This window comes from Ceratocystis lukuohia, assembly GCF_044167205.1.
Source record: "Ceratocystis lukuohia strain C4212 chromosome Unknown Supercontig1_pilon, whole genome shotgun sequence".
NCBI lineage: Eukaryota > Fungi > Ascomycota > Sordariomycetes > Microascales > Ceratocystidaceae > Ceratocystis > Ceratocystis lukuohia.
In genome coordinates, this window is record NW_027263520.1 from 4,035,165 (window position 1) to 4,063,036 (window position 27,872).

At 50.6% G+C, this 27,872-nt stretch overlaps 6 protein-coding genes across 6 annotated transcripts; 4 read left to right on the forward strand and 2 right to left on the reverse strand.

The window, feature by feature from the left end:
* Positions 1-2,708: 2,708 nt before the first annotated feature.
* HOO65_011016 (uncharacterized protein) lies at positions 2,709-4,040 on the forward strand (the record flags this gene model as incomplete). The annotated part of the gene is made up of 2 exons (XM_071005862.1): positions 2,709-2,900; positions 2,961-4,040. 2 exons carry the CDS (start codon positions 2,709-2,711, stop codon positions 4,038-4,040), a joined length of 1,272 nt encoding a protein of 423 aa, XP_070862838.1.
* A 5,250-nt stretch (positions 4,041-9,290) lies between these two features.
* HOO65_011017 (Dynamin-binding protein) lies at positions 9,291-18,089 on the forward strand (the record flags this gene model as incomplete). The annotated part of the gene is made up of 2 exons (XM_071005214.1): positions 9,291-17,888; positions 17,973-18,089. The coding sequence occupies 2 exons, from the start codon at positions 9,291-9,293 to the stop codon at positions 18,087-18,089; spliced, it is 8,715 nt and encodes a 2,904-aa protein (XP_070862839.1).
* A 1,756-nt stretch (positions 18,090-19,845) lies between these two features.
* Positions 19,846-22,057, forward strand: HOO65_011018 (General alpha-glucoside permease; the record flags this gene model as incomplete). Its single annotated transcript, XM_071005534.1, has 6 exons — positions 19,846-19,946; positions 20,066-20,091; positions 20,164-20,475; positions 20,733-21,414; positions 21,519-21,840; positions 22,046-22,057. 6 exons carry the CDS (start codon positions 19,846-19,848, stop codon positions 22,055-22,057), a joined length of 1,455 nt encoding a protein of 484 aa, XP_070862840.1.
* A 163-nt stretch (positions 22,058-22,220) lies between these two features.
* On the reverse strand, positions 22,221-22,673 carry HOO65_011019 (uncharacterized protein; the record flags this gene model as incomplete). Its single annotated transcript, XM_070999856.1, has 1 exon — positions 22,221-22,673. One exon carries the CDS (start codon positions 22,671-22,673, stop codon positions 22,221-22,223), a length of 453 nt encoding a protein of 150 aa, XP_070862841.1.
* Positions 22,674-23,632: 959 nt separating this feature from the next.
* On the forward strand, positions 23,633-25,186 carry HOO65_011020 (putative oxidoreductase YjhC; the record flags this gene model as incomplete). The annotated part of the gene is made up of 1 exon (XM_070999857.1): positions 23,633-25,186. The coding sequence occupies one exon, from the start codon at positions 23,633-23,635 to the stop codon at positions 25,184-25,186; it is 1,554 nt and encodes a 517-aa protein (XP_070862842.1).
* A 181-nt stretch (positions 25,187-25,367) lies between these two features.
* On the reverse strand, positions 25,368-26,931 carry HOO65_011021 (uncharacterized protein; the record flags this gene model as incomplete). Its single annotated transcript, XM_071005763.1, has 3 exons — positions 25,368-26,211; positions 26,357-26,429; positions 26,631-26,931. The coding sequence occupies 3 exons, from the start codon at positions 26,929-26,931 to the stop codon at positions 25,368-25,370; spliced, it is 1,218 nt and encodes a 405-aa protein (XP_070862843.1).
* Positions 26,932-27,872: the final 941 nt, after the last annotated feature.

Consider the following 27,872-nt stretch of genomic DNA (forward strand, 5'->3'; position numbering starts at 1 on the left):
GAGGATAGAAACCTGTGCCTTGAAGTGACTGGCAAAAGCTATGGTCTCCTCACTACAGACGACGACGACAGGACGGTTAGTTGGCTCCCTCCAACCGCACGTCGGCCTACAAACGAGCTGGTGCCTGCTTCGTTTTTGCTGGGCCCTTTTCACCCTTGCTGCGATATTGATTCATACGTAATGATGATCACCGCCTATAAGACAATGCTGGCGACCTAAAGAAGATACAATACGGAAGTTTAAATCCTCGTTACCCCCAAGTCAGACAGGGCTGCTAATCATGGATCCCTTTCCGCACGTTAAAGCCCTCTTAACTGAGGTTCTTGCTTGCTTGGACAAGCACTGTGGCTCTACTGAGAGGAGCAAGGAAGGGTACGATGCAATCATCTTGCATGCCAAGTTTAAACTTGATTATGGGACTGAGACAGCGATCCGCCATTCTATCCCTAGCATACAATGGGAAGGCAAAAAGCAAACTGGAAAAAGAGGGAGGGAACATGGCCAGGGCCAGCAGGGTTGAGGTCTCAATATATGCCTCAAAACAGTCATGCTAGGCACACCCACCGTTTAACCAACAGTTAGCCGAGTTGACAATAGAACCTGCTATTGCTCTTCTGCCTGGCCGGCATTTTGCTGATTTCTGTTTCCTGGGTTGGGATGACAAGAAGAAGGGGGGGGGGAATAAAAGAGAAGAGGCAGACAGACAGACAGACAGAGGGAGAAGAGAGAAGGCAAAGTACCATGCGAAAAAGGAAGAAAACAACTAACAGGACAGCAAGGGTGTGGCTAGTGCATGCATAACCACATACGGACAACAATACCAACATCTACTCCATTGCTAAGCCAATTTCCGGCCTGCCGTGCATTGGGCTTCTGTGCGACGACAAGCAGACGGATGGACAAACGGGAAAACAGCCACAGATCGAAAGAGCCACACTGAAGATCTCAAAATACGGATCACGGCGACTAGACGACACGCAAAAGTCACTTGCATGCAGACCTGAACGAAGGAAAAATAACCCCTACCCTACCCAACCCTCCTCTGTACTCTGCTCGTCCCCGAGACGAGACGAGTCTAGGGAGAGACGGAAAGGGAGTCTTCTGCACATGAGTCTATCCGGTCAACCTAACAAGGCCAGCAGAAGTATGGATTATCCTGCGACCCTGGACAAGTCGTTTCTGCAATGCAATGCCATGCAGGTTTCTCATATATCACTCACGCGCTATATGGTTTCTGTAAGATAGACTTTTGTCTCATAGGGCCAAGGGAGGAGGGGACAAAAGGTACAGGGCCAACGGGGAGGAGAAGGGGGTTGTCAAAGGGAGAAAGAAATATAGGAAGCTGTGCTGGGGCGGTGGCTAGCCTGTAGGGAGAACGGGGACGGAGGGGCGAGGGGAAAGAGAGAAGAGGTGGGGAGAGAACGCGAGAAACAGAAGGGCAAACGAAGAGAGACAGAGGAGACAACTAGCCAGGGACAGACACACACTGCGTGCACGCTGGGTAGGGTGAAAGGAACCAAAAAAGGGAAAAGGGAAAGGAAGGGAAGGGTTGACCTTGCTTAGCCCCAGACAATCACAGGCACATGGAAGCACAAGTCAACAGCAACATGCACAAACCATGGCCCTTCCAAATCAACCAGTGATACCAGAGCACACATCTCTACTGATCAACCTCAATAAATACAAGACAACAGGGTGCAAACGAGAGACACTCCCCCTTCGCAGCAAGAGAGATAGGAGAGGCAAATATGCAGTAGCTGAAGCAGCAAGCATATGCGTACACACACAGCACTCTCAGTAAAAGGCGTGCTGATGCGTGTGGCGACAGACAGACAGACAGAGAATGGACATGGGAAGAGTGAGGAAGTATCATCAACCACGACGATCAGAGGAAAGAGGGGAGAAGATACCCTTAACGAGGTGGAGTGCGAGAAAAGAGACTCTAGGTGAAGTATGGATGGCCGAGGCCAAACGGGTCTAGACTGGACAGCCAAGCCAAGCCAGCTCAGGCCAACAGCAAATACTACAACGACAACTCAGCCATCAACGTCCCAATAGCATCAATGAAGCTAATCAAATACCCAAAGAGCCACAAGGGACAGAAGGGCTCTGCGCAGGGCCACCGGGAGGAGAAAAAGGAAATATGGGAGGAGAGCAGTAAGCAGCAGCAGGTAGCGTCGACAGGGAGAGACGGCGGAAGAGAAGGGATGGCCAGCCGGGCTGTTCTATGGTCCCTTGGTGCTACACTACGCTACGCTACACTACGTCTCCCTCGACTTATACGCCAATCTCCACTCATCCATCCCCTCCCCCCGTACACACACTTCAGGGTCTGTAGGCATTGTGGACTGGAGGGGATACAGGCACTACGGACGCCAGACTCGCCTATCCGAAGCCACGTACATCACCGTCTCCTATTGACACTCGTCTCCTTCACGTCCCATAGAAACTGTATAAAGACCGCATCGTCCTCCCACCCAGATCCGTCTTCTTTCTTTCCTTTCCTCCTCACCCTCACCATCACTCTCACCTTCACTCTCACCTTCACTCAGCTACTTCTAGCTTCTACTTCTTCCATCTCTCATCTGTTTATTACTTAATATTTGTACAAATTCTCTAATCAGTTGCTTCTTTGCACTCTTCACTCTTTTATCTTTAATATCACCTCTTTCTTTAACTACCCTCTCCTTTACCCCCATATCTTCAAAATGGTTGCCGTTAACGCCGCTGTCACCGCCGCCACTAACCTGGGCCTCTTGAATGGCTGCTTGATCGACCTGAGTGTTATGGTTGATGTTAGTGTTGGCACCTGTCCTTCATTCGGTGTTAAACTTCCGTACGGATATGTTCCCGTCCTCAATGGCGACTATTTGACGCTCGAGAAGAGCACCGACAAGCGTGTAAGTATCTAGTTCCAAACATGTTTTCTCTCAATGTATTTGTACTGACTTTGTCGATAGGATGTCGCTTGCCCTACCATTGTGACTGTTGACCCTTTCAACACCTCTCAGACCCTCAGCCCTGAGGACACTGTCAACCTCCAGCTATTCCTGGGCATCCTGGACCTTGTCAATGTCAGAGCAGACTTGCAGCTGGACCTCACGGACATTCTTGACCTCATGGTGAAACTCAACATTAACCTTCTTGACCTGGTAAACCTCGACCTGGACGTCACTGCCGGTCTAGGCAAACTCTTGAACGCGGTCGTGGAATTGAAACTGGACCTCAACGTCGGCGACCTTCTGGACCTAAACCTGAACCTGGACGTTGACCTGAGCCCTCTGCTCAACCTTGAGGGCGGCAGAAACGCTCCGGTTATCCTGGGCGATATCCTGGGCCTGCTGGAGCCCAGCCATGACAAAGCCCCCGGTATCATTAGCGAGATCCTGAGCACCGTGACTCCTGTTGTTAGCGGTCTGCTTGACACTGTTGGTGGACTTCTCAGCGGCCTGCTGGGCAAGCGCCAGACTGCTGACGACGTGATCTCGATGGCCATGGCCCGCCGCCGCGGATACGCCTACAGCTCTGAGGCTTCTCCTGACTACGAGAATGGCACCGGTAGCGGCGACCAGCCCACGGGATCTGACGAGGACTCTACCTCGAACGGCGCTACCACCACCACCACCAACACTGCTGCTGCCACCGTCGCTCCCACTGTCAAGCCCATCACTGCTCCCACTGTCAAGCCTGTCACTTCTCCCAACGGTCCTACCCACCCCATCGACTTCAAGCCCAACTGCGGCACGTGCCTGGCTCCTTCTGCTCCCAATGTCGTCGAGGTTGAGGTCACTGATCTGGCTGATTGTGTTAACCACTGCTACCTGAATGCCTCTGGTGGTCTTATCGATGTCCTTGTTGATGCCGAGGTCAACGTGCTCAACATTCTTAACATCGATTTGTGCCTGGCTGTCTCGATCCTGGGCACCAGCTCCGCTGGCACGCAGACTTGCCGCTACATCACTGGCACCGGCACTGGCAGCACTGTCCCCTCCTCGGCCTACCAGTCCGTCGCTGAGTGCATTACCTACGAGAAGGCTTAAGTGATGAGGCCTTGACTCCTCACCTGTTCTGATAGGTGGTTGGCGGTTAGAGATTTTCTGGGCTTTCTAGCCATCCGCCTGCCTGGCACATTAGCGCCAACCTTCTTTCCTTGCCCCATATCTTCTTGGCTTCGTCCTTCTGGACTGGCACCTGTTTCTTACACGCCTCAGTTCTATAGTTGTCTGTACTTTTCTTTTCATCGGTCATTGGGTGATTTAGCTTGGAAAGGTCCTCGAATTGGTGACCTGTGACAAGCAGTTGGTCTCGACTGCTTGGTCACTGTTTGGCAATTGGGTGGTTTCTGGACGAGTATTGTATCTAGTTTTTGATGACGCTTTTAATCACGATTAATTTCCTCCATACTTGAAGTTCTTGTTGTGTGCTTTTTGTCTCATGTAACAACCGCTTCTGCCTCCAGGGCTTGGGCTTAGTGACCACACTGTTCTCTGGGTACACGGCCTTGTGTCTCTAAGGCAAACAGCACAATAATCACTCATTTCATTGCTGTGGACTAGACTCAGACACTGTCTCTTGACCTTCAGTACACCTGAATCCTTTCTTCCAAGGTGGTGCCTAAATTTGTAGGATAGTCGCTCGCCTAGACAGGCCCCTCACCAGATAGAGAAGACTTGAGACTCACGCAGTAATGTGTATCGTGATTTCGGCCATGGTCATTATGGTATCTGCAGGAAGGCCCCTCCTTGTCTTTAATTTATGCCGGTATCGGACTGCCTCTATCTCTTTCCTCGCGAGCGGTCAATATCTCAACCTTGGATGCCTCATGAGCTCTTTCATCCGCTGCACACCAGGGGATGCTACCTGCAGTGCCAATACCGCTGCAGCTTCGATACCAACTTGTCTGTGCTATACCTCTCTAACTGTGTCTCTGTGGAAATACATGTAGTTGGGGTGGATCTGTCTCACTTCCCTCGCGGCTGATTTCAAGAAAATGAACTGGTAGCCAACAACAGCATCTTGGAGTGAAGGACTATTTCTAGCGCGCCCATATCTGACACTCTTTTTGTGGTCCAAGACACACATATTTCCAAACGCCTTGTTGCCATGGCTGGCAGTCTAACGGCCAAATCATAGCCCAGAACTGGATTACTGACGCAGCCCAATTTAGGGGCAGCTTGATCTAGTGTAGGTTGAGGCGCACTAACCGTGCTGTCATTTGCGGTTTGGCTTAAACTTCTAGCACCAAGGCGCCCCAAAATCCAATGTCCCTGTTAGGATGGCGGATGACACTTGAATGGCTTGGATAGTTAGGAATGCTCTATTAATGGGTGCCTTGCCGATCAATTTCCGCAAAATGTCACCGCCGCCAACCCTATGGCAGCTCAGTTGAGAGCCGGTCATGCCTTTCTCTTGAAGACATGGAGGTTCCCATTGGTGCCGTGGGCGGAATTCGCGGACTCTCAGACGTACGGCTGGGCACATCAAGGCCGGCCACATCCACCCTCGGCCTTAGGAGATAGCCGTGCTCCTATCTAGCAGCTTCAAACCTGGCTTTACGTGCAGGATAGGAGGCGATACTAGTGTTCATGACGTGGCAGCAGGTATGAGCCATATCTTTGCGAGCAGTCTGGCCCCAGCCATGGATGGAACTAAGGCAATGCAATCGAACCAAAATCCAAATGTCTCTTAGCAACAAAGGTTGCAGTGGGCCTTTACCTTAATAGCGACAGGGCCGTGAACAAAAGGCGCAGTAGTAGTTGAGAAGGGATGCTGTTCAGCGTTTGGTCTTCGTTTTTGTTTGTCCGTGGAGTTGGCATTGTCTATTTCATTGGCTCCTCTCTTTTGTCAGCGCGCACTGCATCGTTGTTCGCTATGGCTGTTACCTGAGACGTAGCAGGAGCCAGACAGAGCCAGCTAGAGCTAACTAGACTAGAGCCCCAGAGCCACATCGTCCCCTACGAGGCCTGGCCTGTTGTTAGTGTAGTTGCATGATACATGCAGAAAGAGTAGAGTTGGGTTCTTTATCTGAAACTCAGCAAAGCGCCACAATACGAGAAAAAGAAAACAGCCGAGTTGCAGAGAGAAACGGCTAGCTGAAGCCTGGGGGTTGCAGCTGCTACGCTGGGCCGTTCTGGGTTTAATGGACGTCGTGTGATGATTTGTGGTTTCGCCTTGGCCCCGAAGAACAGACGGGCTGTTGAGCTGATAATTTAATACCCTTCAAGAAGGGTTAGACTACTGTCTAGGGTCGACCGTTGTTTGCCGTTGCACGTGACAGGGGTTTGCTAAGGAGAAGAAACAGGTTGTGGCATGTGGCATGTGACATGTGGCGCTAGACCCATCTTGCTCCTAGTGGCAAGTTTTTTTCCGACTTTTTTATTTTTCCAAGTTAGGTACTCCAGGTACAGGTACATGAGGCGGCGTAGATCAAACTTGGAAGCTGCTGTATTAGGACAAGAGAAGAGACACTTGTCTTTTTTTTTTTTTTTTTTTTTTTTTTTTTTTCTCTCTCTTTTTTGTCTCCTTTCAGTGGGAACAAAGGAGAACTATAAAGTCTGATGCTTGCTGGCTACACTACAGCGCCGCTGGCCATGCTGATATGTTGCTATGCTGCTAGACTATTGCTATTGTTTACTTGGGGTTGCCCCTTCTACCGCCTGCAATAGAAGCCATGTTACGTGTTTACATATATTTGCCTTGTTACATGTGAATGTGTATCAGAACTAGGGCAAATGCAACGTCAAAAATTAGGTACTCATTTCACACAGCTACATACATAGATGAAGACAAAAGAACAGTAGTGAGGGAGCATGAAACTGCAGGGGTCAGGCATACCACATTTGTCCAGTGCCGTTATCAAGGGTAACAGCAACGGTGAGAACAGACATCAATGAATGTGGGCGAATGCGAGAAGCGACAGATAGGAGAAATGATAGACAAAGAGGGCAAGAGGGCCGGCTGCCCACCACTAATCTCATCAGATTAGACCGAAATGGGCACGAGGGACACAACTGGGAGACGCAGTTTAGCTCTCGTTTGACCACAGGCGCTTTAGTCAAATAGAACAGTACGGAAAATGGGAATGGGCATGGGAGGAGAGAGAAAATGCACAGACAGATAGCGAGAGAACAGGGCCGCAAAGTAAACAAACACAGGAAGCAGAAGATGAAGAAGAGGTGGGACATGCACATGCAGGTAACATATTAATGAATCAATAATAAGTAGATTGGAGGGGGATTATGCTCAGGAACGAGAAGAGACAGGCGGATGCATGCTTGGTATATAGCAGCATGGTTGTATACGTGTTATACAAGGTTTGGCTCCACATAGCACTTGGCCTAGACACATAGAGCAGCATGGGCAATACCAGTCGTTGGTAGGAGGATGGAGACTATCTACAAGGCGCAATTCTCTTCCGGCAGGGTTGGCGGAACGTGTTCTTTTTGGGACGAGGGAAGAGAGACAAGAGGGGTGGATGATGGAGGAAGGGCGTATTGGAAATGGGGCCAGGCGCAGGTACAGTACCAAAGAGAGGGGAGATATGGGCTTCGTGGGAAAGAGAAGAAAGACCGAGGAAGGGAAGGGAGGGGGGGGGGAGGAGAGGGGAGGGGAGAGAGGAGGAGAGAAGAGAAGAGGCGGAGATGAAATGTGACTGGGTGGGCGGAGACAAGCGAGGGATAGAAGAAGAAGTAGAGGCTTGTAGGTCTATCTATCTATCCATCTATACATGCATTGTCTGAGAAAGTGTTGAACGCAGGGTAGAGAGACATCCACGCAGGTCATAGACACATGTGGAGGGGGAGGGGGAGGGGGAGGGGAGGGGCATGTACACACATGCTATACAGTACGTACAAATGATATAGCAGGCACAAACGGGTGGATGCAGATACCAAGACAGCAAGACACACAAACACAAACACAAACACAAACACAGACATAGACACAGACACAGACACGGGCACAGAGTTCAGAGATCCACCATCTGAGCCCTGTACCATAGTATGCTCCTTCCATCCAGCCTTGTTCCGCTCCTTCCTTCTCCGTCATCCCTCCTTCCTGCCCATTCTCACCTCCTACCTGCCTTCCTCATCTCCCCTCCCCTTTAATGCAAGCCGAAGCGAACAAGGAAAGAGCATGCCAATTGGGGCCGTTTGCCTGTTGAAAATCCGTAGTTGCTTGGGGGAGAGAAGGAAGAAGGGTTTTGGCCCCTTGAATTTCGCAGAATTTTCGTCTCTTGTTATTCCTCTTCCTCTACTTTCTTTCCACCTCTTCTTCTCGGCCGTTCTATTCTTCACTCCATTCTCCTCTGGCGACAAGCCAATCACACAGCACAGCACGGCAGGAACTATCACAAAACGCTGAACTTGTAGAACAGGGCCTGTGGAGATTCTGGGCGAACGGTTTATGTTGAGCCAAGCCGCAATTCCGTGCCAGTCTTGAGCCTGCTTGTTTATGTGGATTTTAGCTCTTTTTGTGCTTGTGTTGTCGAAACTCTCGTGGAACTGGCTGGCTCTCCTCTGCTTCTTCTTGTTCACTCCCTAACAATCCTGCTCTCTGCCCTCCCATTTTTCGTGTACGCTTCTTCTATCCCCCCCCCTCCCTCATCTTTTTTGGCGGCCGTATTATCGCCTTCGCCTGTCACATTTGTTCAAAAAAGCCTCTGCCGCCTCGTGCTTCAGCCAAGCCCCCCAAACCTCGTACTGGATACTCGGCCACCAACCAACCAACCAAGCAAACACCCACCACACCAACCGGCCAAGCAAGTCGCCAGCTAGCCCACCCCCCCGTTAGTCCCTGGACGTCTTTTGTCTCCAGCATCCGTCTCTTGCGCAGAATTAGCTGCACGGTACAACCCGCGGTTTACACGCTGCACGCTGCACCGTGCAGACTGCACTGCATCTTGCATCTTGTTCTACGCTGTTTCGCCCTCCTAAAAAGTCTTGTTCCCTTTTCTTTTTATTACCCGTAGTGCCATAAAAGGCAGCAGCACCCCTTGCCGTATATCAAAAACCCCACCAAAAAGGATATAGGCGTTGTTTCATCTGCATTGTCTGCTGTACAATAGACGAGCGGGTGGTCATATACCTTCTGCTGTTGCCTGTAGTTGTTAGTAGCTGGCTGGCTCTTTGCACCAATAACAGGACAAGCTTCCAAGTAGGAATAACTACGTACTGGCTGGTTCCTGCTTGAGACAGACACAGCGTTAGAGACAGAGGCGCAAAGACAACAAAGACACCAACCTTTGTCTGCCGTAAAAGTACAAGCACCACAGCCAAACCCAATCGCCTGCCATGCAACATGATGCGTATGGTTCTTGCCAGACGGTGCCACATGGGCCAGGCGATGAACATGGAGAGATACAGGGAAACGAGGACGGAGCAGCAGCAAAAGCAGTAGCAGTAGCAGCAACAGCGACAGCAGCAGCAGCAGCAGCAGCAGCCCCTGTACATACTACAGTTGCTATTTCCTCTGATGTGACGACAGCGGGCTGCACTGCTACTACAGTGGCCAGCACTGCTGCCTCGCCGCTAGCACCCTCCCCTTCGCTGCGGCACGTCGCTACCCAAGCTCCAGCATTCCAGCAAGGGCATTTCCCGCATAGTATGAACATGAACATGGACATGGACGCTGGTGGCTTGGGCCAAATCGACACCATACACATCCACGCTCTTGCTCTGGAGGAGCATGATCATCTTTGCTCCAGCGCCAGAACCAACGGCAGCACAAGTAGTTTGCATGCTCCATCACCGCCATTGCTACCATCCACATATCTTCCCCCGTCCCGATCCCAATCACGTACACATTCTCGCCAAAGTTCCTCTTCAAGCCACCATAAGGCCGCCCATTCCCATCCGCATTCCTTTTCTCGGCTACCAGAGCCTTTCCCTGCACTGGACGGCGTCATTGTAGCGGCAGTAACAGGGCTTTCAGAACCTCCAAGCCCTCCCAGGCCTAAAGTTCAGGCTCTGGATTTGCAAACTTCAGGGGCCCTGGCTCTAGCTCCAGCTCTGGGTCCAGCTCGAGCTTCAGCTTCAGCTCTGGCTCCACCACCACTACCACTGTCTTCTCTTGCAGCAGAAGAGCCTACAGGGGCTGAGACACCTGTAGCAGCGGAAATAATAAACACCTCCACTGTAGCTACAGGGGCTGCTATAGGGACTTCTATAGGGAACACTATAGGGTCTGCTAATACTTGCACTGGTGCTACTAATATTGCAACCACAACAACGGCGGACGCTGAGTTGATGGCTGTTGACAACAACAACAACGTCACAAAGACTGCTGGAACCGGCCATCACAGTCACAGCAAGGGTCGTAGTAGAAGTCGCAGCAGTAGTAATGGTAACAATTACAGCAGCAACTATAACAGCAACAGCGATAACAACAGCAAAGACTCCTTTTGCCATTCCTACCAGCATTATTTCCGTCGTGACAGCCTCAGCAACATTGACAGCAGTATTTCCTCTCCAGTGTACATGCACGACGACCCTGTCCTTCCTCCAGCTTCTGTGTCTGCCTCTGTGTTTACTTCTGCCCCGGCCCCTGCCTCTATCTCTGCTTCTGCTCGCCTCTCCCCTCCGTGCTCCCACGCCCGTTCAACTTCTCGTGATAGTACTCGCATTCTTGCTCTGAGGCCTGGCCTTTTGAGCATCCCCCCGCCCTCTGTGTCTACTATTTTCTCGCCCACGTCCTTCTCGCCATCCGTCTTTTCTCTCGACGCAGGTGGTGCAGATCTGGACAAGGCCACAATCAAGACATATAACCGCCAATCCCAAGCAGTCGATGGTGCCTTGTACAGCCACCACGTCCTGACAGGCGCTCACCAGCAACAGCCAAACAGCAAACAGCAGACTCTGTCTATAGCTCTTACGCAAGCTCCAGCTCCAGCTCCATCCCAAACCCCAGCTCTGCGCCAACCTCAACTTCAGTCCCACCTCGAAGCCCACTCCCTCCCTCGTTCTCGTCCTCGGCCTCGCTCGTACATCAACATCAACACTCATATTCTTAACCTCGACATCTCTGGCTCTCGCCCTGGCTCCCATTCTCGCTCTCACTCCCACTCCCACTCCCAGCCCCTTGCGCCTGCCTTTGATCTCTTCTCGCCCAGCATTTCATCACATGAGAACGCAACTTACTTTGCCGATATTCGAGGCATCGACACTCGCGAGGCACATTTGTTGAATGCCACTGTCCTTGCAAACGAAGGTCGCCGTTTGTCCAAGGACAACGACAATAAAAACAGCCCTAACAATACCGTCGGCCACCACATTAGCCTCGATAGTCTTCTCGAAATTAACACCCAGGTCAACCAGGGCCAGGACAAGGTCAAGGACGAAAACAAGGACAAGCATTTGGGCTACTCTAAACACGAACAAACGGAAGAAAAACGCGGCCACGATCCTCACGACACTGCTGCTTTTACTACCGCCACTAACGAACAAGAGGACTTGGCTGACAACCGTCGCGATAGCCAGACCTCTGTCAAGTCTAAACTGATACACACAGACTTTTCTTTTCCTTCTTCTCAAAGCCTTTTCTCATCCTCGTTCCCGCTTTCCACGTCCATATCCACATCCATGGCCTTGCCGGTTTCCCGCTCCCGATCTGGCTCCCGATCTGGTGCTGGCTCTGGTGATGGCTCAGCCGCCGTTGCTTCTTCTGCCATGTCTCGAGAAGCTCTCACGCGCCCTTATACTTCCAACTCCCCTGCTTCCCAGTCTAGCTCCAGTATCCCCCGACAATCTACCATTCCTACTCCTATTGGCACTCAAGCTCGGGCTGGAGGTGGATCACGTTCGTTCATGCGGTCCGCCTCAGCGCCCCTTGACCCTAAACGTGCTGCTGCTAATGGCCTAAGCAATGGCAGTGCCGCCGCCTCAAGTAGTAACAATAGAAACAGACCTGTTGTAGGACCTGGCCATATAAGCGTCAAAGACTTGAAAAAGAAGTTTGACCATGCTACTGCCATGGCCGCTGCTGCTGCTAGTTCAGAATATATGCCGTCTGGATCAACATCTACAGGCATACCAGCAACTGCAGCTACAGCTACAGCTACAGCTACAGCTTCTGCTTCTGCTTCTGCTTCTGCTTCTGCTTCTGTCTCCGCTGCCTCTATTGCAGCAGCTCATGCACACACACTTCATGCACCTGCATCCACTTCCTCCACCTCCACCTCCGCCTCCACACTCATACCCACTCCCACACCCTCTCTTGTCGCTGCCACTGCTACTACCAACTGCCCAGGCTTTGTTTCTAATTCCCCGGCAGCCTCTTCTCGCCCAACACGCCCCTCTGCCCGCAGTGCTATTCCTGTGCGGCAAACTCGCGAATTTTCCCCTTCCCCAAGCACGGTCCATTCGTCGGCCTCTTCACTAGAAACCAACTATTTGGGCAAAACCTTGTCTGCGGGATCAGGCACCGGACCAACCACTGCACCAACCACTACACCAGGCTCTGGCTCTGGCTCAGCTTCTGGCTCAGGCTCTCTGTTTAACCCTTCGAGAAGACTCCAGCAACCACAACACGCGCCCGATGACAAATCTCTGCCCCCAGCACTATCGTCGTCCAGTTCTCAGCAGTCGTTTGCCAACCGAATACGCAAATCGCCCTCGACCGCGCTTTCAACCGCCGCAACCTCGACTTTGAAACCTGACCCCGAATCTTTAACTGTGGCCGTGCCTGCCACTATTGCTGCACCCATGGAAAAACCTTCGCTGAATTCCCAAGATGCAATACCACCCGGGCATCACCAAAACATTTCTGGGCCTTCTCCGTCTTCATCTCCGTCGCTGCCATCGCCACCTCAACCGTTGTTATTTGGCGAGGTGCCTTCTGACCAGGTATCCAGTTCTGTCTCAGTTGGCCATGGAATCTACCCGACATCAGCACTAGTACCAGCACCAGGAACCCTTAGTCCTCATGTCTCACCACCAACTGCTGCTAGGGCGGTGTCTCCTGGTCGCCAAAGAGCAATTTTGGAAGCCGGCTTACGCATCGATACAGATCTTGATTCCTCAAAAACTCGTGCAAACCCCGTTCCACACATCCCCAAACCGCATCGCCGCGTAACTCAATCGTCTGCCACTACACAACAACACACCGATCAGCAGCCTTCCAAATCAACACCTCCCTCAGCGTCAACGCGTGGTATGGCAGCGGCACGCTCCCGCAATCGTTCTAGCAGCGAATCCTCCCGAATAGCCTCTAGTAGATCTCGTATGGCGACGGCTGAAGGCTCTAGAATTCCACAGCCGCAAATCGCGCAGTCTAGAATTTCTGCATCTTCTATGCGAAAGTTGAATGATATTAATGTCACCACAACCGCCATGGGCCGTGGCCCTGGTCCTCTTTTACAGTTTTCAAATTCTAGGCCTGCATCCCCCGTCAGCCCAACCACTCAGCCCGCTAGCGCACCACAACAAGCGAAGGAACACGAGAACGATCCTAATACAGACGCTGAAAAAACAGCATCCGCCTTTTCCACCACTCCCTCTAAAAACACTCGAGATAAATCTCCATTCCGGTCACGCATGAAGGCCGTTTCTGATTCTGCACACAAAAATAATCACTCCGCTGTCTCTACAAATGGTGTGATTGGTAACAACGGAACTACCAGCCTAGCAGCCGTTGTGACTTCTGCCACATCATCGCGAATGTCGCCCCAACTTCGGAGCTCTCGACCTCGACAACACCTAGCGGATGCGAACGGGAATAGCAATGCTAATGCCAATATCACTGTTACTACCACGTCGAATCCTAACGCCGCAAGCTTCAGGCTAAGGACAGCTGATAACCGCTTTCGTGTAACCGCACTCAGCGAATATGACAACAGCCACCGGCGTCTGTCCGAAGGCCCCATTGATTTCGAGCAAAGGAGAAATGATATCCGACTTAAGTATACGAAAACCATTCGCGAAAAGCAGGAACGTGCTGCTGCTCGACGCCGTACACGGGAGCTTGCATCTGCCGCTGCAGAGGCTTCAGCCTCGGCTTCTGGCAAACAGGGTGGCCTGGACATCACCTCTGGTCCCCCTTCTCGTCTTCAGGAGCAAACCATCCCCGCGTCTCCACGTACCCACCCTACCGACCCTGTATTTCCGGTGCCGCCGGTGCCAGAGAATCCCGAACCGTTGTCCTTGTCCATGGCCACCTCTCCCCGCGACTCTCTTCAACTTGGCTTGCCAGGCGGATTCCCTGGTGACAATGCTGCTCTTCCAGCTTCAAATCTCACTCCCGCATCCGCTCCTCACACCGAGTTCCCCAACGAGGCGCAAGCAGACACCTTGCCTACACAATTGTCGCAACCTCCGCCCATAGTCGAGCCTACAGAGACCCCGTCACCTAACACCCAGACGCCCCCCAGATCACGACGAGACGCAGCACACTCGCCTAATCACCTACGTATCAACTATCATTATCCGTTTGATGAGGATGACGAAGAAGTGCCTCTTGGTGAACTGTCTCCCACGCTCCCGCTTTCTCCTGTGAATCATCCCAACAACTCGGATTTCATGGCGTCATCGGCTTATTCCAAGAGCTTTTCTGAAGACTACGGACAGCCTTCGCGATACCCATCTGGCCTGCCACACTCTACCACTGTCAGAGTGTTCCGACGAGAATCAGATATTACAGGTGTGATATCACAACCATTCGTTCCACTCCATGATGATACCTATGAGGACACTGTGTACCGTTTCCTCCCTAGTTCTGCTACCGCCGATGCTATTCGCCAAATTCAACATCACGATGATGATACGTCCACCTGTGATGATGAGCCTGTGGTCCCCGCACATGGCATGTCGGCCCTGACTTTCTCGGACCCCCGGTTTGAAACAGTCGGGTTTTCATCGCAACGTGATTCCACGTGTGAATCGTCCGAAGCCGATCCTGCTCCGGAAGATGACAGTCCCAAGACAAACACATTGGCTAAGCAAAGCAGCTCCACTGCCAACGGCAAAACCTTGAACCCCCCTGCAGTCGTGATTCCTGAAAGCGCCTTTAATCTGCAATCCTCATGGTCGAACTTCACGATCGATGGCCGCGAATACAGTGGCAGTGCTAAACAATCTTTAGATCTGCCCGAGATGTCCCCTCTCACCGCGAATCCTGGGACCGAGTCTCTCCATGCAATGCCATCTATCAGTGGCGTTGATGGCCAGTCAGTGCTATCCGTTTCTCCTATGGTTGCTGCACCTTTGATTGCCGAGCTCGAATCAACCGAGATTTCCCAAGATGCTTCTTCCAAGAAAACAATGCCCCCGACTACCGATACAAGCATACCATTTCCTACTCATAGTCCACCGCCTATTCCGCCCTCTAAACCTACATCTCTTTACGATACCCGCGATACGCCTGTTAGTAGTTTCTCCGAGAACAATCTTTCTGCCACAACCCTGATGAGCTCAAGACCTGCGAGTAGAGATCGGACGACTGCTGCTACTTCGCTTGCGCCATCTAGCTTAGAGAGAATCCGTATTGTGCCATCGTCTTCGGAGCCTGAGATGCCTCCTGCTGTCCCACCAAAAAAGGAGATTAGTGAGAAAGATCGCCAACGCCTCATTCAACGCCGCAATGTTATCAAGGAACTAGTTGATACTGAGGCTGTCTTTGTTCGAGACATGTGTGTAGTATGGGAGATCTACAAAGGCACTGCTGAGGCCTGCCCAAAGCTGGATGCAAAGACTATCAAATTGATCTTCCGCAATACTGACGAGATCATTGCCTTCCACACCCAGTTTTCCATGAAGCTCAGGGAAGCTGCTGCTAAAATGTACATGCCAGTCGTCATGAACGGCAATGGCATTGTCAACAACCCACCCGAGTTTGACACAACCAACATCTATCCTCCTCCTCATGAACTCGACGATCTCAAGGACTTTTCCACTACACTCGGTACGGTTTTCTGTACTCATATCGATGAGATGAAGGCTGTGCACGAAATATTCTTGCGCAGCAGTGACATGGCCGCCAAACGGCTGATTGAAATCCAGCAAGATCCAACAGTCAAAGTGTGGCTCAACGAGTGCCACGAGGTGGCCAAGGATCTTACGGCAGCTTGGGATTTGGACTCTTTGCTGATCAAGCCTATGCAGCGTATCACAAAGTATCCCAACCTGATCATGTCTATGTTGCAACAAACGCCTGAAGAGCACCCTGACCGTGTCCGCCTCATGTCTGCCAAGGACTCTTTGGAGGAGGCCATTATCGAGATCAACAAGACTAAGAAGAACTTTGAGCTCGTGGGCCAGATCGTAAGCGGCAAACGCAAGGACTCAGATGTGAAGGCCGGCATAGCTCGAGCCTTTGGCAAACGTTCTGACAAGATGCAAACAGGCAATCGGGTACCGGAGGATGAGGTTTATGTCAAGCTCAATGAGCGATTCAATGAAGACTTTATGCGTCTGCAGGTTGTCCTCCGCGATGCTGAGGACTACAAGCAACAGGTATCTGCCTACGTGCATGAATTCCTCCAGTACCTTTCATCCATTGAGCTAGTCATGCGTCTCCAGCCGAGCGGGTACCCCGAGCTTGAGAGTAAATGGGTCCAGTTCAATGTGTCGATGAGAGACATAGAGCAAGCAGTTCTGAAAGGCCACATGAGGCAAATCGACAACCAGGTAGTCCATCCCTTTGAGAATCTTATCCAGTCCCATCACAATCCTGCTTTGGCTATGAAGAAGCGACAGAAGCGTCGCCTCGATTACGAAAAGGCAGAGCTATTGAAGAAGAGCGGCAAGGCACCTGATGCTCGGCTGACTGAGCTGGTAGAGCAGTATGAGGCGCTGAATGATACCCTCAAGAAGGAGTTGCCTATCTTGTCTTCGCTCACGGCCAAAGTCGGCAAGATTTGTTTGTCGAATCTAGTCAACATCCAGACCGCATGGTACAAGATATGGCGCGATCGTATCAAATCTGTTCTAGGCGATGGTAAAGAAATGCATGATATACAGGAGATTATGTCAGCCTTCCATGCCGATTTCAGCTTCATGCAACAACCGATGAGTGAGCTTGGCATTCTAAACACCACATACAAGGGCAAAACTTCCCTGTCAACCATTTCTAGCCTTGATGATGCCAGCAGCGGTGTAACAACCGGAGGCCACCGCGCTCGGATGCGACCCGCAGAGCTTTCACCTAGACAACGTGGCTTCTCTGTCAACAGTGAAGCTCCGGTACTGCCAACGCCCGACTTTGTACGCCGTGGCAGTGAAAGTCTTACTTCTCCTCTTGCTAGCGTTGTAAACATGCCTACTACCCACAGTCCACAGCAGTACAACTACGATAGCTACTATACATCCGCCAGTTTCGGGTATACCAACAGCGGTACGCATTCGCACTCAGGCTCTCGTGCGCCATCAGTGGCACAGTCTATGACACAGTCCATGACACGTGTGCATACACCCACACATTCACAATCTCAGCCTCAGCCTCATTTGTACCAGGTCCATGGTCGACCTGAACCTGCATCTCCTGAAGCGTCTATTGGTTCGAGATCTTTTGTCACCCAGAGCTCTGGGCGCCCAAGCACTGGCATTAGCATGGACTCGGGTCCCCCAGGACGACAGAGCTCGGAATTAGCGTACTACCACCACAAACGAGAGCACCAGCACCAGCGGGACTCAACCACCACTACATCAACGTATGCACAAAGCTATGGAGCACACGACTCGATAGGAAAACAGCGCTACTCGGGACTGTTCCATTCAGCTCTGCCAATGCCGGATGACAATGAGACTAGGCCATCGTCCCGTGACGTAGAGGCAAGCATGGCTTCCCAGGGCCCCCAGACGTATACTATCATGTGGTTGGCAGCATCGCTCTTCGAGTTCAATATTGAGACGACAAAGCAGGAGGCTGGATACCCATACCTAGTATACCAAGCCGGAGAGGTTAGTAATTCCGTTGTGTCCGTTTTTTACCCCTTGACTTGCTTTGCAGTGTGTTAACTGATTGTTTTTTTTTCTTGCTTGTAGGTGTTTGATGTAGTTGGAGAGAAAGGCGAGCTGTGGCTTGCCAAGAATCAAGACGACCCGAACTGCCAGGTCGGATGGATCTGGTCTAAGCATTTTGCAAAGCTGGCCGATCCCTAACTAATCGGAGCATGATAAAGAAAGAACACTGCCTTTTTTTTCTTGGCTACAGCGTCTCCGAAGATACGATCTGTTGAACTTCTCACTCTCTCGACTTCGACGCACTCTTGTCGTTAGCAATCTAGTCACATTTTGACTTATTTGTCCTCCTTTTCGCCCTGGCCGACCTATATGGCGTCCGCCTTTGTTTCTTCTGGCCTTGTTTAATGTTTTTTTTTTGTTTTCTGATATACCCCCATTTCCCTCTTGACCTCACTTTTGCTCGCGTATGGCGCACACAATGTATTCTCTGTCCTTTCTTTTGAATTTCCTACCTTTCTTTTCTTTTCTTTTGTTTCTTTCTTCTTTCTCCCAACCAACTCTTCTCTTTTGTCTTGTTTCTTTTAACCCGATATGACGACATCCAATTCTTTCTTCCCGAACACCACCCAAGCCTACTCTTGCTTTCCCCCTTTTTTTATTTGTTTGAGCTTGCACTGCACCAAACCTGTAATGTTATGCTGGGTAGGTGGTACACAAGCCAATGTTTATGTTTCTCTTTTTGTCCTGTGTTACTGTTTGCATGCATTTTTCTCTTTGATGAAGCTTGAGCCGGGTGCATTTTGGAGTTCTCGATTTCCTTTTTTTGCGCTATTGGAGGGTTCTTTCTGTGGCCTGTCTTTTTTTTCATGTATGTACATATTTGGTATTCCTTATCAAGTCAATGGTTGACAATCGACTATGTTTTCTTGAATGCGTTGTCATTGTGCTTTGTTCCTGGTGTAGCTAGGCCTATCTCGGTGAGCCTCCTTATTTCGGTCAAGGGAACGGAGTTTTTCCCCACAAGGCAGATGGGAAATAAAGTAGTGTTCGGGTCGGTCGTTTGATATAGCTAGCTTGGAAGGAGGCAGGGTTGGGTTTCTGGAAGTTGCTTGGATTGGGAAAAATGAAATGAGGGCAGGTTTGGCGATAGCTTCTATGGGTAGTTACCTGCAGAGTTGGGTCTTTCTGAATATTGTTTATCTGCAATAAAAAATTATTCGGGTCTATTAAATTTCTGTTGATAATAAAAAGAGACCATAGTGGCCTTTTTTTTTTTAACTATTTTCTCTTCTTTTTTTTTTTCTCCTTTATGTCTTATGAAGCCTCCATCTTGAAACCACATTTCGTTTCCTGATTTCTTTGCTTCTAGCCGCGCATTGCCTTACGACGCTGCTTATTTCTGGTTTCTAGGCTTTTTTTTTTCTGTTCATCACCCATCCAGGAGCCTGATTTTGCCTGTCTTTTTTATATGCTTGACGCTCAGCCTGTTTTGCTTGGCCTTTTTTCTGTTCTGTGTTTTTCTTCGTATTTTTATTCCTCCCTCACTTGCATTTCTCTCCTTCTCTCACTTTGCTCATTATTGCCCGCTGCTCTGCCTGTATCTGCAGCCACTTTACCTCCCTTTCGCTCGGTTCTCCACGTCATCGATAATTTGCGATAAAGCCGGCTACCTTCTTCCTCCCACACACACTTTGACTCTTCGAAGAGCATCAATTCGCAGCTGTTTGGGTATTTTCTGCCTTACTGTTGGGTTGAACTTTCTTTACCTTCATTTCTCTCTCGGTGTCTTTGTTCAGTCGCGTACCCCTGATCCGATCTCTCCGCCGTTGAAAAAGATATCAGCCAAATTTCGGAATTGGCTCCCACGACCCAACTCTACTCCTATTAACCCCCCATCATCTAAAACCTCTTTTGACTTTGGCCCATCACCGTTGGTCTGCTTTTCACCACGGCCATGTCAGGCGCAACAGCGGCCTGGGTTGGCAAGGCCTCGGTCAAGGGCGGCAGCGAAACTATGCGCATGATTCTTTTGTCCTTTACTACTGTAGGAATTGTGTATGCGCCTCCAATGCTTCCGTGCTCTTATCACATTCAACGCCGACATTGGCATCAAATTACACTGCAAAATCGAAAAAGAGCTTCTGCTAACCAACCCTCTTTCCGTCCCGCTATAGCTTTGTTTGGGGTGTTGAAATGACCTGTACGTCTTATTACTGCCATCCCATGATAGTGTGCATACTCTAACCCTGATTGTCTTTTCTTTCTGCCACAGACTGCACTCCATATCTTCTCAACCTTGGCCTATCAAAAAGCACAACATCGCTCGTCTGGATCGCCGGTCCCCTCTCCGGACTCATCGTCCAACCTATCATCGGCGCGCTCGCCGACGGATCCACCTCTAAATATGGTCGTCGCCGTCCCGTGATTGCTGCGGGAAGCATAATCGTGTCTCTAGCCCTTTGGGTTCTGGGTTTTACTCAAGAGATTGTTGCCTATTTTGGCTACATCCCTTCCGAAAGCAAGAATATAGTCATCACGCTGGCCATTGTTGCTATTTATGTCGTCGACTTCGCCATCAATGCTGGTAAGATAGGACACCTTGTTGTCGTGGTTGCGAGGGTTGTATTAGGGTTAAGTGTCTATCCACTTACCAAACCCCAAGAGTCCTTATACGCTGAGCTGACACTGACAATTTCCATTTCTGTTTTGTAGTTATGTCCTGCTCTCGAAGCTTGATTGTCGATACCCTCCCTATAGAAAAACAGCAAGCTGGCGCTGCGTGGTGTAAGATCTAACAGACTTCCTTCCTTTTGCCGCTGCTAACACAATGTCTATATCTAGCCTCTCGTCTTGCTGCTATTGGTCATGTCATAGGCTATGCGGCAGGTGCCATTGATCTTGTAAACATTTTTGGTACCACCTTGGGTGATACGCAATTCAAGCAACTCGTGTCATTGGCCATTCTCTTTGTGCTATTCTCCTCCTCTGTATCGTGCTGGGCTGTCACCGAGCGTATCCTCCTCCCCAGACCCCATACTGCGAATGAGAATCGCTTTGGAGTTGTGCACCAGATCTGGGATACCCTTCTTAATCTGCCTCCCAGAATCCAAGCTATATGCTGGGCTCAGTTTTGGGCTTGGATTGGCTGGTTTCCCTTCCAATTCTACAGTACCACCTGGGTTGGCGAAATCTACTTCCGCTACGATGCGCCACTCTCCGCCAAAACGGGAGATTCTCTCGGCGACATTGGCCGTATTGGCAGCAAAGCCCTTGTCATGTACTCTACTGTCACATTTCTTGGTGCTTGGCTTCTTCCGTTGATTATCAAGTCACCAGACAAGGAAAGATACACTAAGCGCCCCCCTCAGAGCATTGCCAAGTTCGTTAATGTGTTGAACGACAATAAACCTGATATTGTGACGGCGTGGATCATCGGCGATTTAATATTCGCTTCAGCCATGTTCATGGCTCCTATGGCTAGTAGTTTCAAGTTCGCTACTACGCTGGTGTGCATATGCGGCATGTAAGTACAAGAACTGGTTCTATTTCTTATTTTCCCCCACTTTTACCATCTTCCATTTGCTCTCTTTCGTTTACGGTCATAGCTAATTTTGTCATTCCCTTTAGCCCCTGGTCGATTGCAAATTGGGCTCCTGTAGCTACGCTAGGTGTCGAAGTCAACCGACTTAGCGGCCCCTCTTCCAAGACCCACCGTCGTAATCCCTCAGCGGGCGCTCTAGAGAAGGGCTGTGATTCTGACTCATCCAACGGAGAACTCTCAGGTATCTACTTTGGGATTCTCAACATCTACAGTACAATCCCCCAGTTTTTGGGAAACTTCATTTCGACCATTGTCTTCTCCATTCTTGAGCCTGGTAAAAGCCCGGAGCTGGCTACCGACGCTCATCCTTCCGAGAGGCACCCTACGGATGGCCCCAATGCCATTGCCGTATGCCTTTTTATTGGTGCCATTAGTGCGGTAGTAGCATCATATGCGGCCTTTAAGCTAAAAAGGTTGCAGGGTAGTTCTCTATGAATATGGAGAAGCGAGATGAAGAACCCAGGAACACAGAAACAGGAAACCAACTATAGATGGAATGCACAATCGCTGTTACTATGTATTTGAAATTATATATTTTTACTTTTGATAACAGTCCCGAGTGTAGGATCTTTTTTATTCTACTCTCGGCTCTATTATCTGTTATGATGTCACAAGCCTTGGGCTTCTCCTTTGTAAACTTTGGTGTAGATCGCGGCATCTAACACAGTACTATGCTCTATGAATATCTCTCTCTTATTCTACACCGGTAATAACTCTCTAGCTTTTACTCATTTCCCTCGGGAAAATATCACATCCTTGTAGTATTTTGCCTCTCTGATACTATCGAGAATGTCCTCCTTGGCTCTATGCAATCCCACCTTTTGCGGCGCATTCTGCGACACTTCTGGTGGAGACCAACGTAGAGCAGCCTCCTTTATCGTGCTGATGTCCATAATGCGATAATTCAAGTGCTCCACCACTGGCGCCCACGGGCCTTTGCGTAAGAATGCGCGGTCTGCATGCACACTGTTGCCTGCCAATAGCGCAGTGTTGGGCTCCGGAACCCACTTCTGGATGTATTCCAAGAGACCAGCGGCAGCTTCCTCGGCCGTAGTCGTCGAGCCCACCACTTGGCTCCATAGACCGGTGGTAGTGTGAGTATTAGTACACCAGTCGTCCATTTCCGTAAGGCGCTCAGTAGGCACATGAACGACAGCTCCGAAACCGATGGGATCAACCATCTCTAGATTAGCCGTAGTTATGAAGCAGTAAACTTCGAGGATTTCTTCAGAGTCGGGATTGAGCCCAGTCATCTAGATTTGGAGTGGGGGTTTTGTTAGGACAGAAGATATTGGGGGGAGGGGGGGGGTAAAGAAAGAGGGTGGATTACCTCGGAATCAATCCAGACGAGGGGTCCGTTTTGACCAACTTGAGCTTGGCTGGGGTTATCGTGTCCCGTCATTGTTTGTACTGGAGACAGTGAGAGATGGCTTGTTAGCTGGCACGCTGTGTTGGTATGAAATGAAGTCTTTATCGACTTACAGGTAGGTGGAGCTGTGCTTGTCGTAGTAGGATTCAGAGACGACGCCACAACTGTGGCGAGGGTCACTATGCTGGTGGGGTAAAAGGGATAGGCAATCAACATGGCTACACAAGACTAAGGGCAGGTAGTTTGTGGCGATTGAAACATTCTTGTTTAAGAAATAGAGAAGGGGAGGTATGATTAGATTCATGTAGAAGCAAGACAGCCCTTTATACACGTCAAGAACTCTCTAAATCACGCGTTTTGCCGCGAGGACCAGTAAACGGTCTATTTTTTAATAGTCAACACAATTAACCGTATTAAGAGTCATCAATTTCATAATTGTTCGCTTTGTCTTATCTGTAGCGTTAGTCTGATGAATGTGGCGTGGCGTGGCGTCTTCAATAGCACGTGGCGCAAGCTTCCCTGATAATGAGTGCTTGCTTTGTCCTAACGCCCCTTCCGTTAACTGGGCTTACCTTATATTTTTTATGTAATGTCCGTGATTGGCTTGCTGACAGTAGGCACCTTTCAGCCCCACATTTACCCATCTAAGCTGGATCGGTCTCTAGGAGTCTATTGTCCCAAGCATCACACCATAAGAAATGCTGTAATAGTCACTGGGTTAATACAGCAACCCTCATTAGCCTACATTCTTTTCATCCTCCTTTTCTCAACATGAAAGAACCCACGAGCCCCGCCCGTTTCCTCATTATCGGTGCCGGATCCCGGGGAAATGCATACGGCAAGGGCATCAAGGATGCTACCAATGGTGTCATAGCCGCAGTTGCCGAACCTGACTCCTATAAGCGCCAGCGATATGGCCAGAAGTTCATTTGGGGCTATGGAGGGACTGCTAGTGAGGGCCAGGCCTTTGCAGACTGGAAAGAGTTCATTGTATACGAAAACGAACGCCGAAAACGGGCCGCCCGTGGCGATGCGAACGTGCCTCCCGGAGTCGATGGCGTGTTTGTCTGTGTACTGGACGAGATGCACCGCGAGGTCGTGGTGGCCCTAGGCCCGCTTAATCTCCATGTTATGTGTGAGAAGCCGCTAGCCACATCACTACAAGACTGTATCGACATGTACAAAGTCCTTCGAACAAGCCCAGAGTCGGGTCCGCAGCGATCTGTTTTTTCTATCGGCCATGTTCTCAGATACAGCCCTCACAACGTTCTTTTGCGTCGCTTGCTGCTAGAGAAGAAGGTCATTGGCGACATTCTCAGCGTCGTCCACACCGAGCCCGTGGGGTGGTGGCATTTTACACACTCGTATGTCCGGGGCAACTGGCGACGATCGGACATGACAGGCCCGTCGCTGCTTACGAAGTCATGCCATGATATCGATCTCATTTTGTGGCTTTTGTCTAGCCCAGTACACCCTGGAAAAGGGCGCCCGCATTTGCCAACCACGGTCTCGTCTATAGGAAAGCTGCAGCATTTCCGCAAAGCTCGCAAGCCTAAGGCGGCAGAAGGGGCAACTAACTGCACCAAGTGTGCGCTGGGCGACGAGGGCTGCATGTTTTCGGCCAAGAACGTTTACCTAGGGCCTAAGCTACAGGGCGTTGAGTCGGGAAACACTGGGTGGCCAGTTAAGATTGTCCTTCCTGACATCGAAGCATACTCAACTATGGAAGCGAAACACGCGGCTATGCTAACTGAGCTACAAAAAGATTATGCACCAGACACGCCAGACGAGATTGTTAGAAGCCGAAACTGGTTTGGTCGTTGCGTGTTTGACGGAGATAACAACGTTTGCGACGAGCAGGTTGTCACGATACAATGGGAAGACGACCAAGTCCAGGAAGCTGGGGCGGATGGAGGCAATCGCCTGGCCAAGACAGCCACTTTTCACATGGTAGCTCAGACGCATAAGATTTGCCAGCGATACTCCAACTTCCACGGCACGGCTGGTGAGATACATGCCGACTCACGTATTATTACCGTGACAGATTTTCGGACTGGCCAGGTGACATGCCATGAGGCATCGACTGAAGACACCGGACACGGAGGAGGAGACATTGGCCTTTCGGTACAGTTTGTCCATGCTGTCAACAGCGTCAAAAACGGCGAACTCTCCGCAGAAGACGCCCAACTCAAGTTTATGGGCTGCACGCTAGAGGAGGTGCTGCGTAGCCATGCCATGGTATTTGCTGCCGAGGAGGCACGTCTCAGCAATAAGGTGGTTGACTGGGAGAAATGGTGGGGTGCAGAGGTGCAAACATTGTTGTAACTAACTCGGCTCAACAGCCAGATGGAAGCAGCGGCACTAGTGGAAGCGAAGCGAAAATCAAGTCTCATAATAACTACAGCAAGAAATGGTAATGTCTCTACTATATCCCTCATTAATTACTAACCCTTTCCTGCTGTTCCGTCTTCCCTTTGGCTCTATCTAAGTCTGAGCTAGCCTCAACTCAGTTCAACTCAGCCCGGTTCTCATGACTTCCTAGGATATGATGTGTCCCCAACTCGACTGCCGCTGGTACCCTTGCTGGCAAAGCTGGTGGAGGCACGCCGCCAACCGAAGGCGGTGACGGCGTATGATGTGGTGCATTATGATTGATTTCGGATGATGTTCCGACAGGTGACGAGTGGCTACTAGCTGCTGGTGGGGCAGCCGCCGTGGCATATGGCCCTTGGCCTGGCGGGACGTAGCCAGGAGGGTACGCGTAACCCTGAGGGACGTTGCTTGTAGTTGTTGATGCATATGTCATGGAGCTAGGTGAAGTTGGCTGGCCATAGCCGTTGGGCGGCGGTGGCGAGTTGCTGTGAGGGGAAAAGCTCCCAGCAGCTCCAGCTCCGGTGATGAATGCAGTACTGCCCAGGGCCTGCGGCGGGTAGTGTGGTTGCTGATTCTGGGGCGGAAGATTCTGTGCGACGACAGCAGGAGAAGCCTTTTGGCGGCTTCTACGTAGGAAGAAGAAGACCCCAAAGGCGAGAGCTCCAATCAGGACAATGCCACCGCCAACAGCGCCACCAATAATAGCACCAGTCGGAGTACTACTTCCAGAGCCAGAGCTTGACGATGATGACGATGATGCCGACGGTCTATCACGGGTTACTGTTACGGTAGCACCCGAACTATCCAGAGTGGTGAAGACTTGAACGGAGCTAGAGTCGCTATCGTCGCTGGCAGCACTACCACCAGTTGCACTGGCATCTGAGCCACTCAATGAGAGACTGGGCGGGTAATCATAGAGTTTGGCGCTTCCACTATTGGTGTTACAGACGAAGACACTGCGTACGGCGTCGGTATCACTAAATAGGTAGGTATAGCAGAAAGGCTGCAATATGCTGGTACTGTTATGCACAAGAAATCGGGGTCTTAGTCAGCATTGTTATCGTGAGGCTATAACACAAGACTCCATGGTGTTCTGACTGGAAAATCAGCTTGGCTACCTACCAGCACACAGTGTGAGAGTCGGTCAGCGAGTTGCAGCTGCCCATGACGGCATTCGTCGCAAAGTCGATGCAAGCTGTTTTCAAGTCTTTGCACTGCGAATTCCCACAGCAACCTCGGTAGTCGCCACTGTTGGAACATTGTGCTCCCGCGCCGAGGCAGGTAATGGGCAGGTCTAGGTGAGAAGAGAGGGGTGCGAGAGTTAGCATAATCCCATCATTGCTACTACCAGCTATCCTTAGGACAGGTCAGTCTTGTCCTTATGTAAGAAACTCACTGGAAAGATCTTCAAAGCCGCATGTGTTGGCGGCCATGGTGTATCCGTCAATGCGCTTAAACAGGTTGTCGCCAACCAGCTGCACCTGTGGCCCAGCAGTAGGTTTAGGCGACTGGTCGATGAAACCCAGCTCCGGTTTCTGACTGCCAATGCCAGATCCAGCTTCGGCTTCCGAAGGCAGTGATGTCTCGCGTGCCGGCTGCCATGAAGAGCTGTCGGCTTGCTTAATGAGGGAGCTAATAAGGCCGGCTGATACGGGCGAAGCCCCTAGGGCGAGAATAGAGACGATGTGGGGCTTCATAGTGCTGTATGTTCGATGCCTGTTAGACGGAGATGGAGTTGGGAATAGGCTGATTTGTTTCTTCCTGTTTTACTTCTTTATTTTCTCCTCCCGTCAGGGTGACACCCGCTAATACGCCGAGATCTCGGGATTTCCTTGTTATACACCGGCTATGAAGCAAAAGAAGGCATAGAGCATCGAAGGGAAGAGAAAAACAGAAGTCAAAGAGGGGGAAAGAGGGAGAGAGGGAAAAGGAGGAGAAGAGGTAAAAGAGTCTGCGAAGGAACTAGGCGAGCGAGTTTCTTGCAGCGTCCCTTATGTAGTCTTCTGTTTGTCTCCATCTAAACGAACAGCCGCCGGGGGGGTAGGGATGGAGGGGGGTCTGTCTCCATCTCTGCTACCAGGGCTCCTTCTCCCCTCACAATACCTGGGCATTTTTCTTAGAACCGGCTAGCTGCATGTCCTTTCTAGCCTTCAGCCAAACTCACTAGACCAGACTCAACCCACTCAGAGCTTGCTAACCAGTATAGTAGTCACTGACTAAAATCGCAAGACATTGACGTATAGAGCCCAAAGACCATGGGTTCGTGACAGACATGGGAACAAAAGCAGGCCGCTGGACTAAGGCCCCGTCTTGTTGAGCTGGTGGGATTCAAGTGGCTGTCTTGTCGATGCGACTTGGCCTATTTAGGTTATATCATGAGACATTAGGAGGAGGGGGGGAGGACAACGCTTCTGCATGTGGCTTGCTTCTTTTCTCCTCTTTCATATGACTAATTTCTCTACTCTCCTCTTCCTCTCAGTCCGCCCTGCCTAGCTTCTGTATTCTCAGGAATAAAACAAGTCAGGAAGCAAGCCATGCCCAGCAAAGGCCTATGTCTCCAGCCTTGTTTATGCCTGTTGTTTTGGCCAGCCCACATGCGGCGTAGGACAGAATGCAACATCAACAGAAGCCCTGTGAT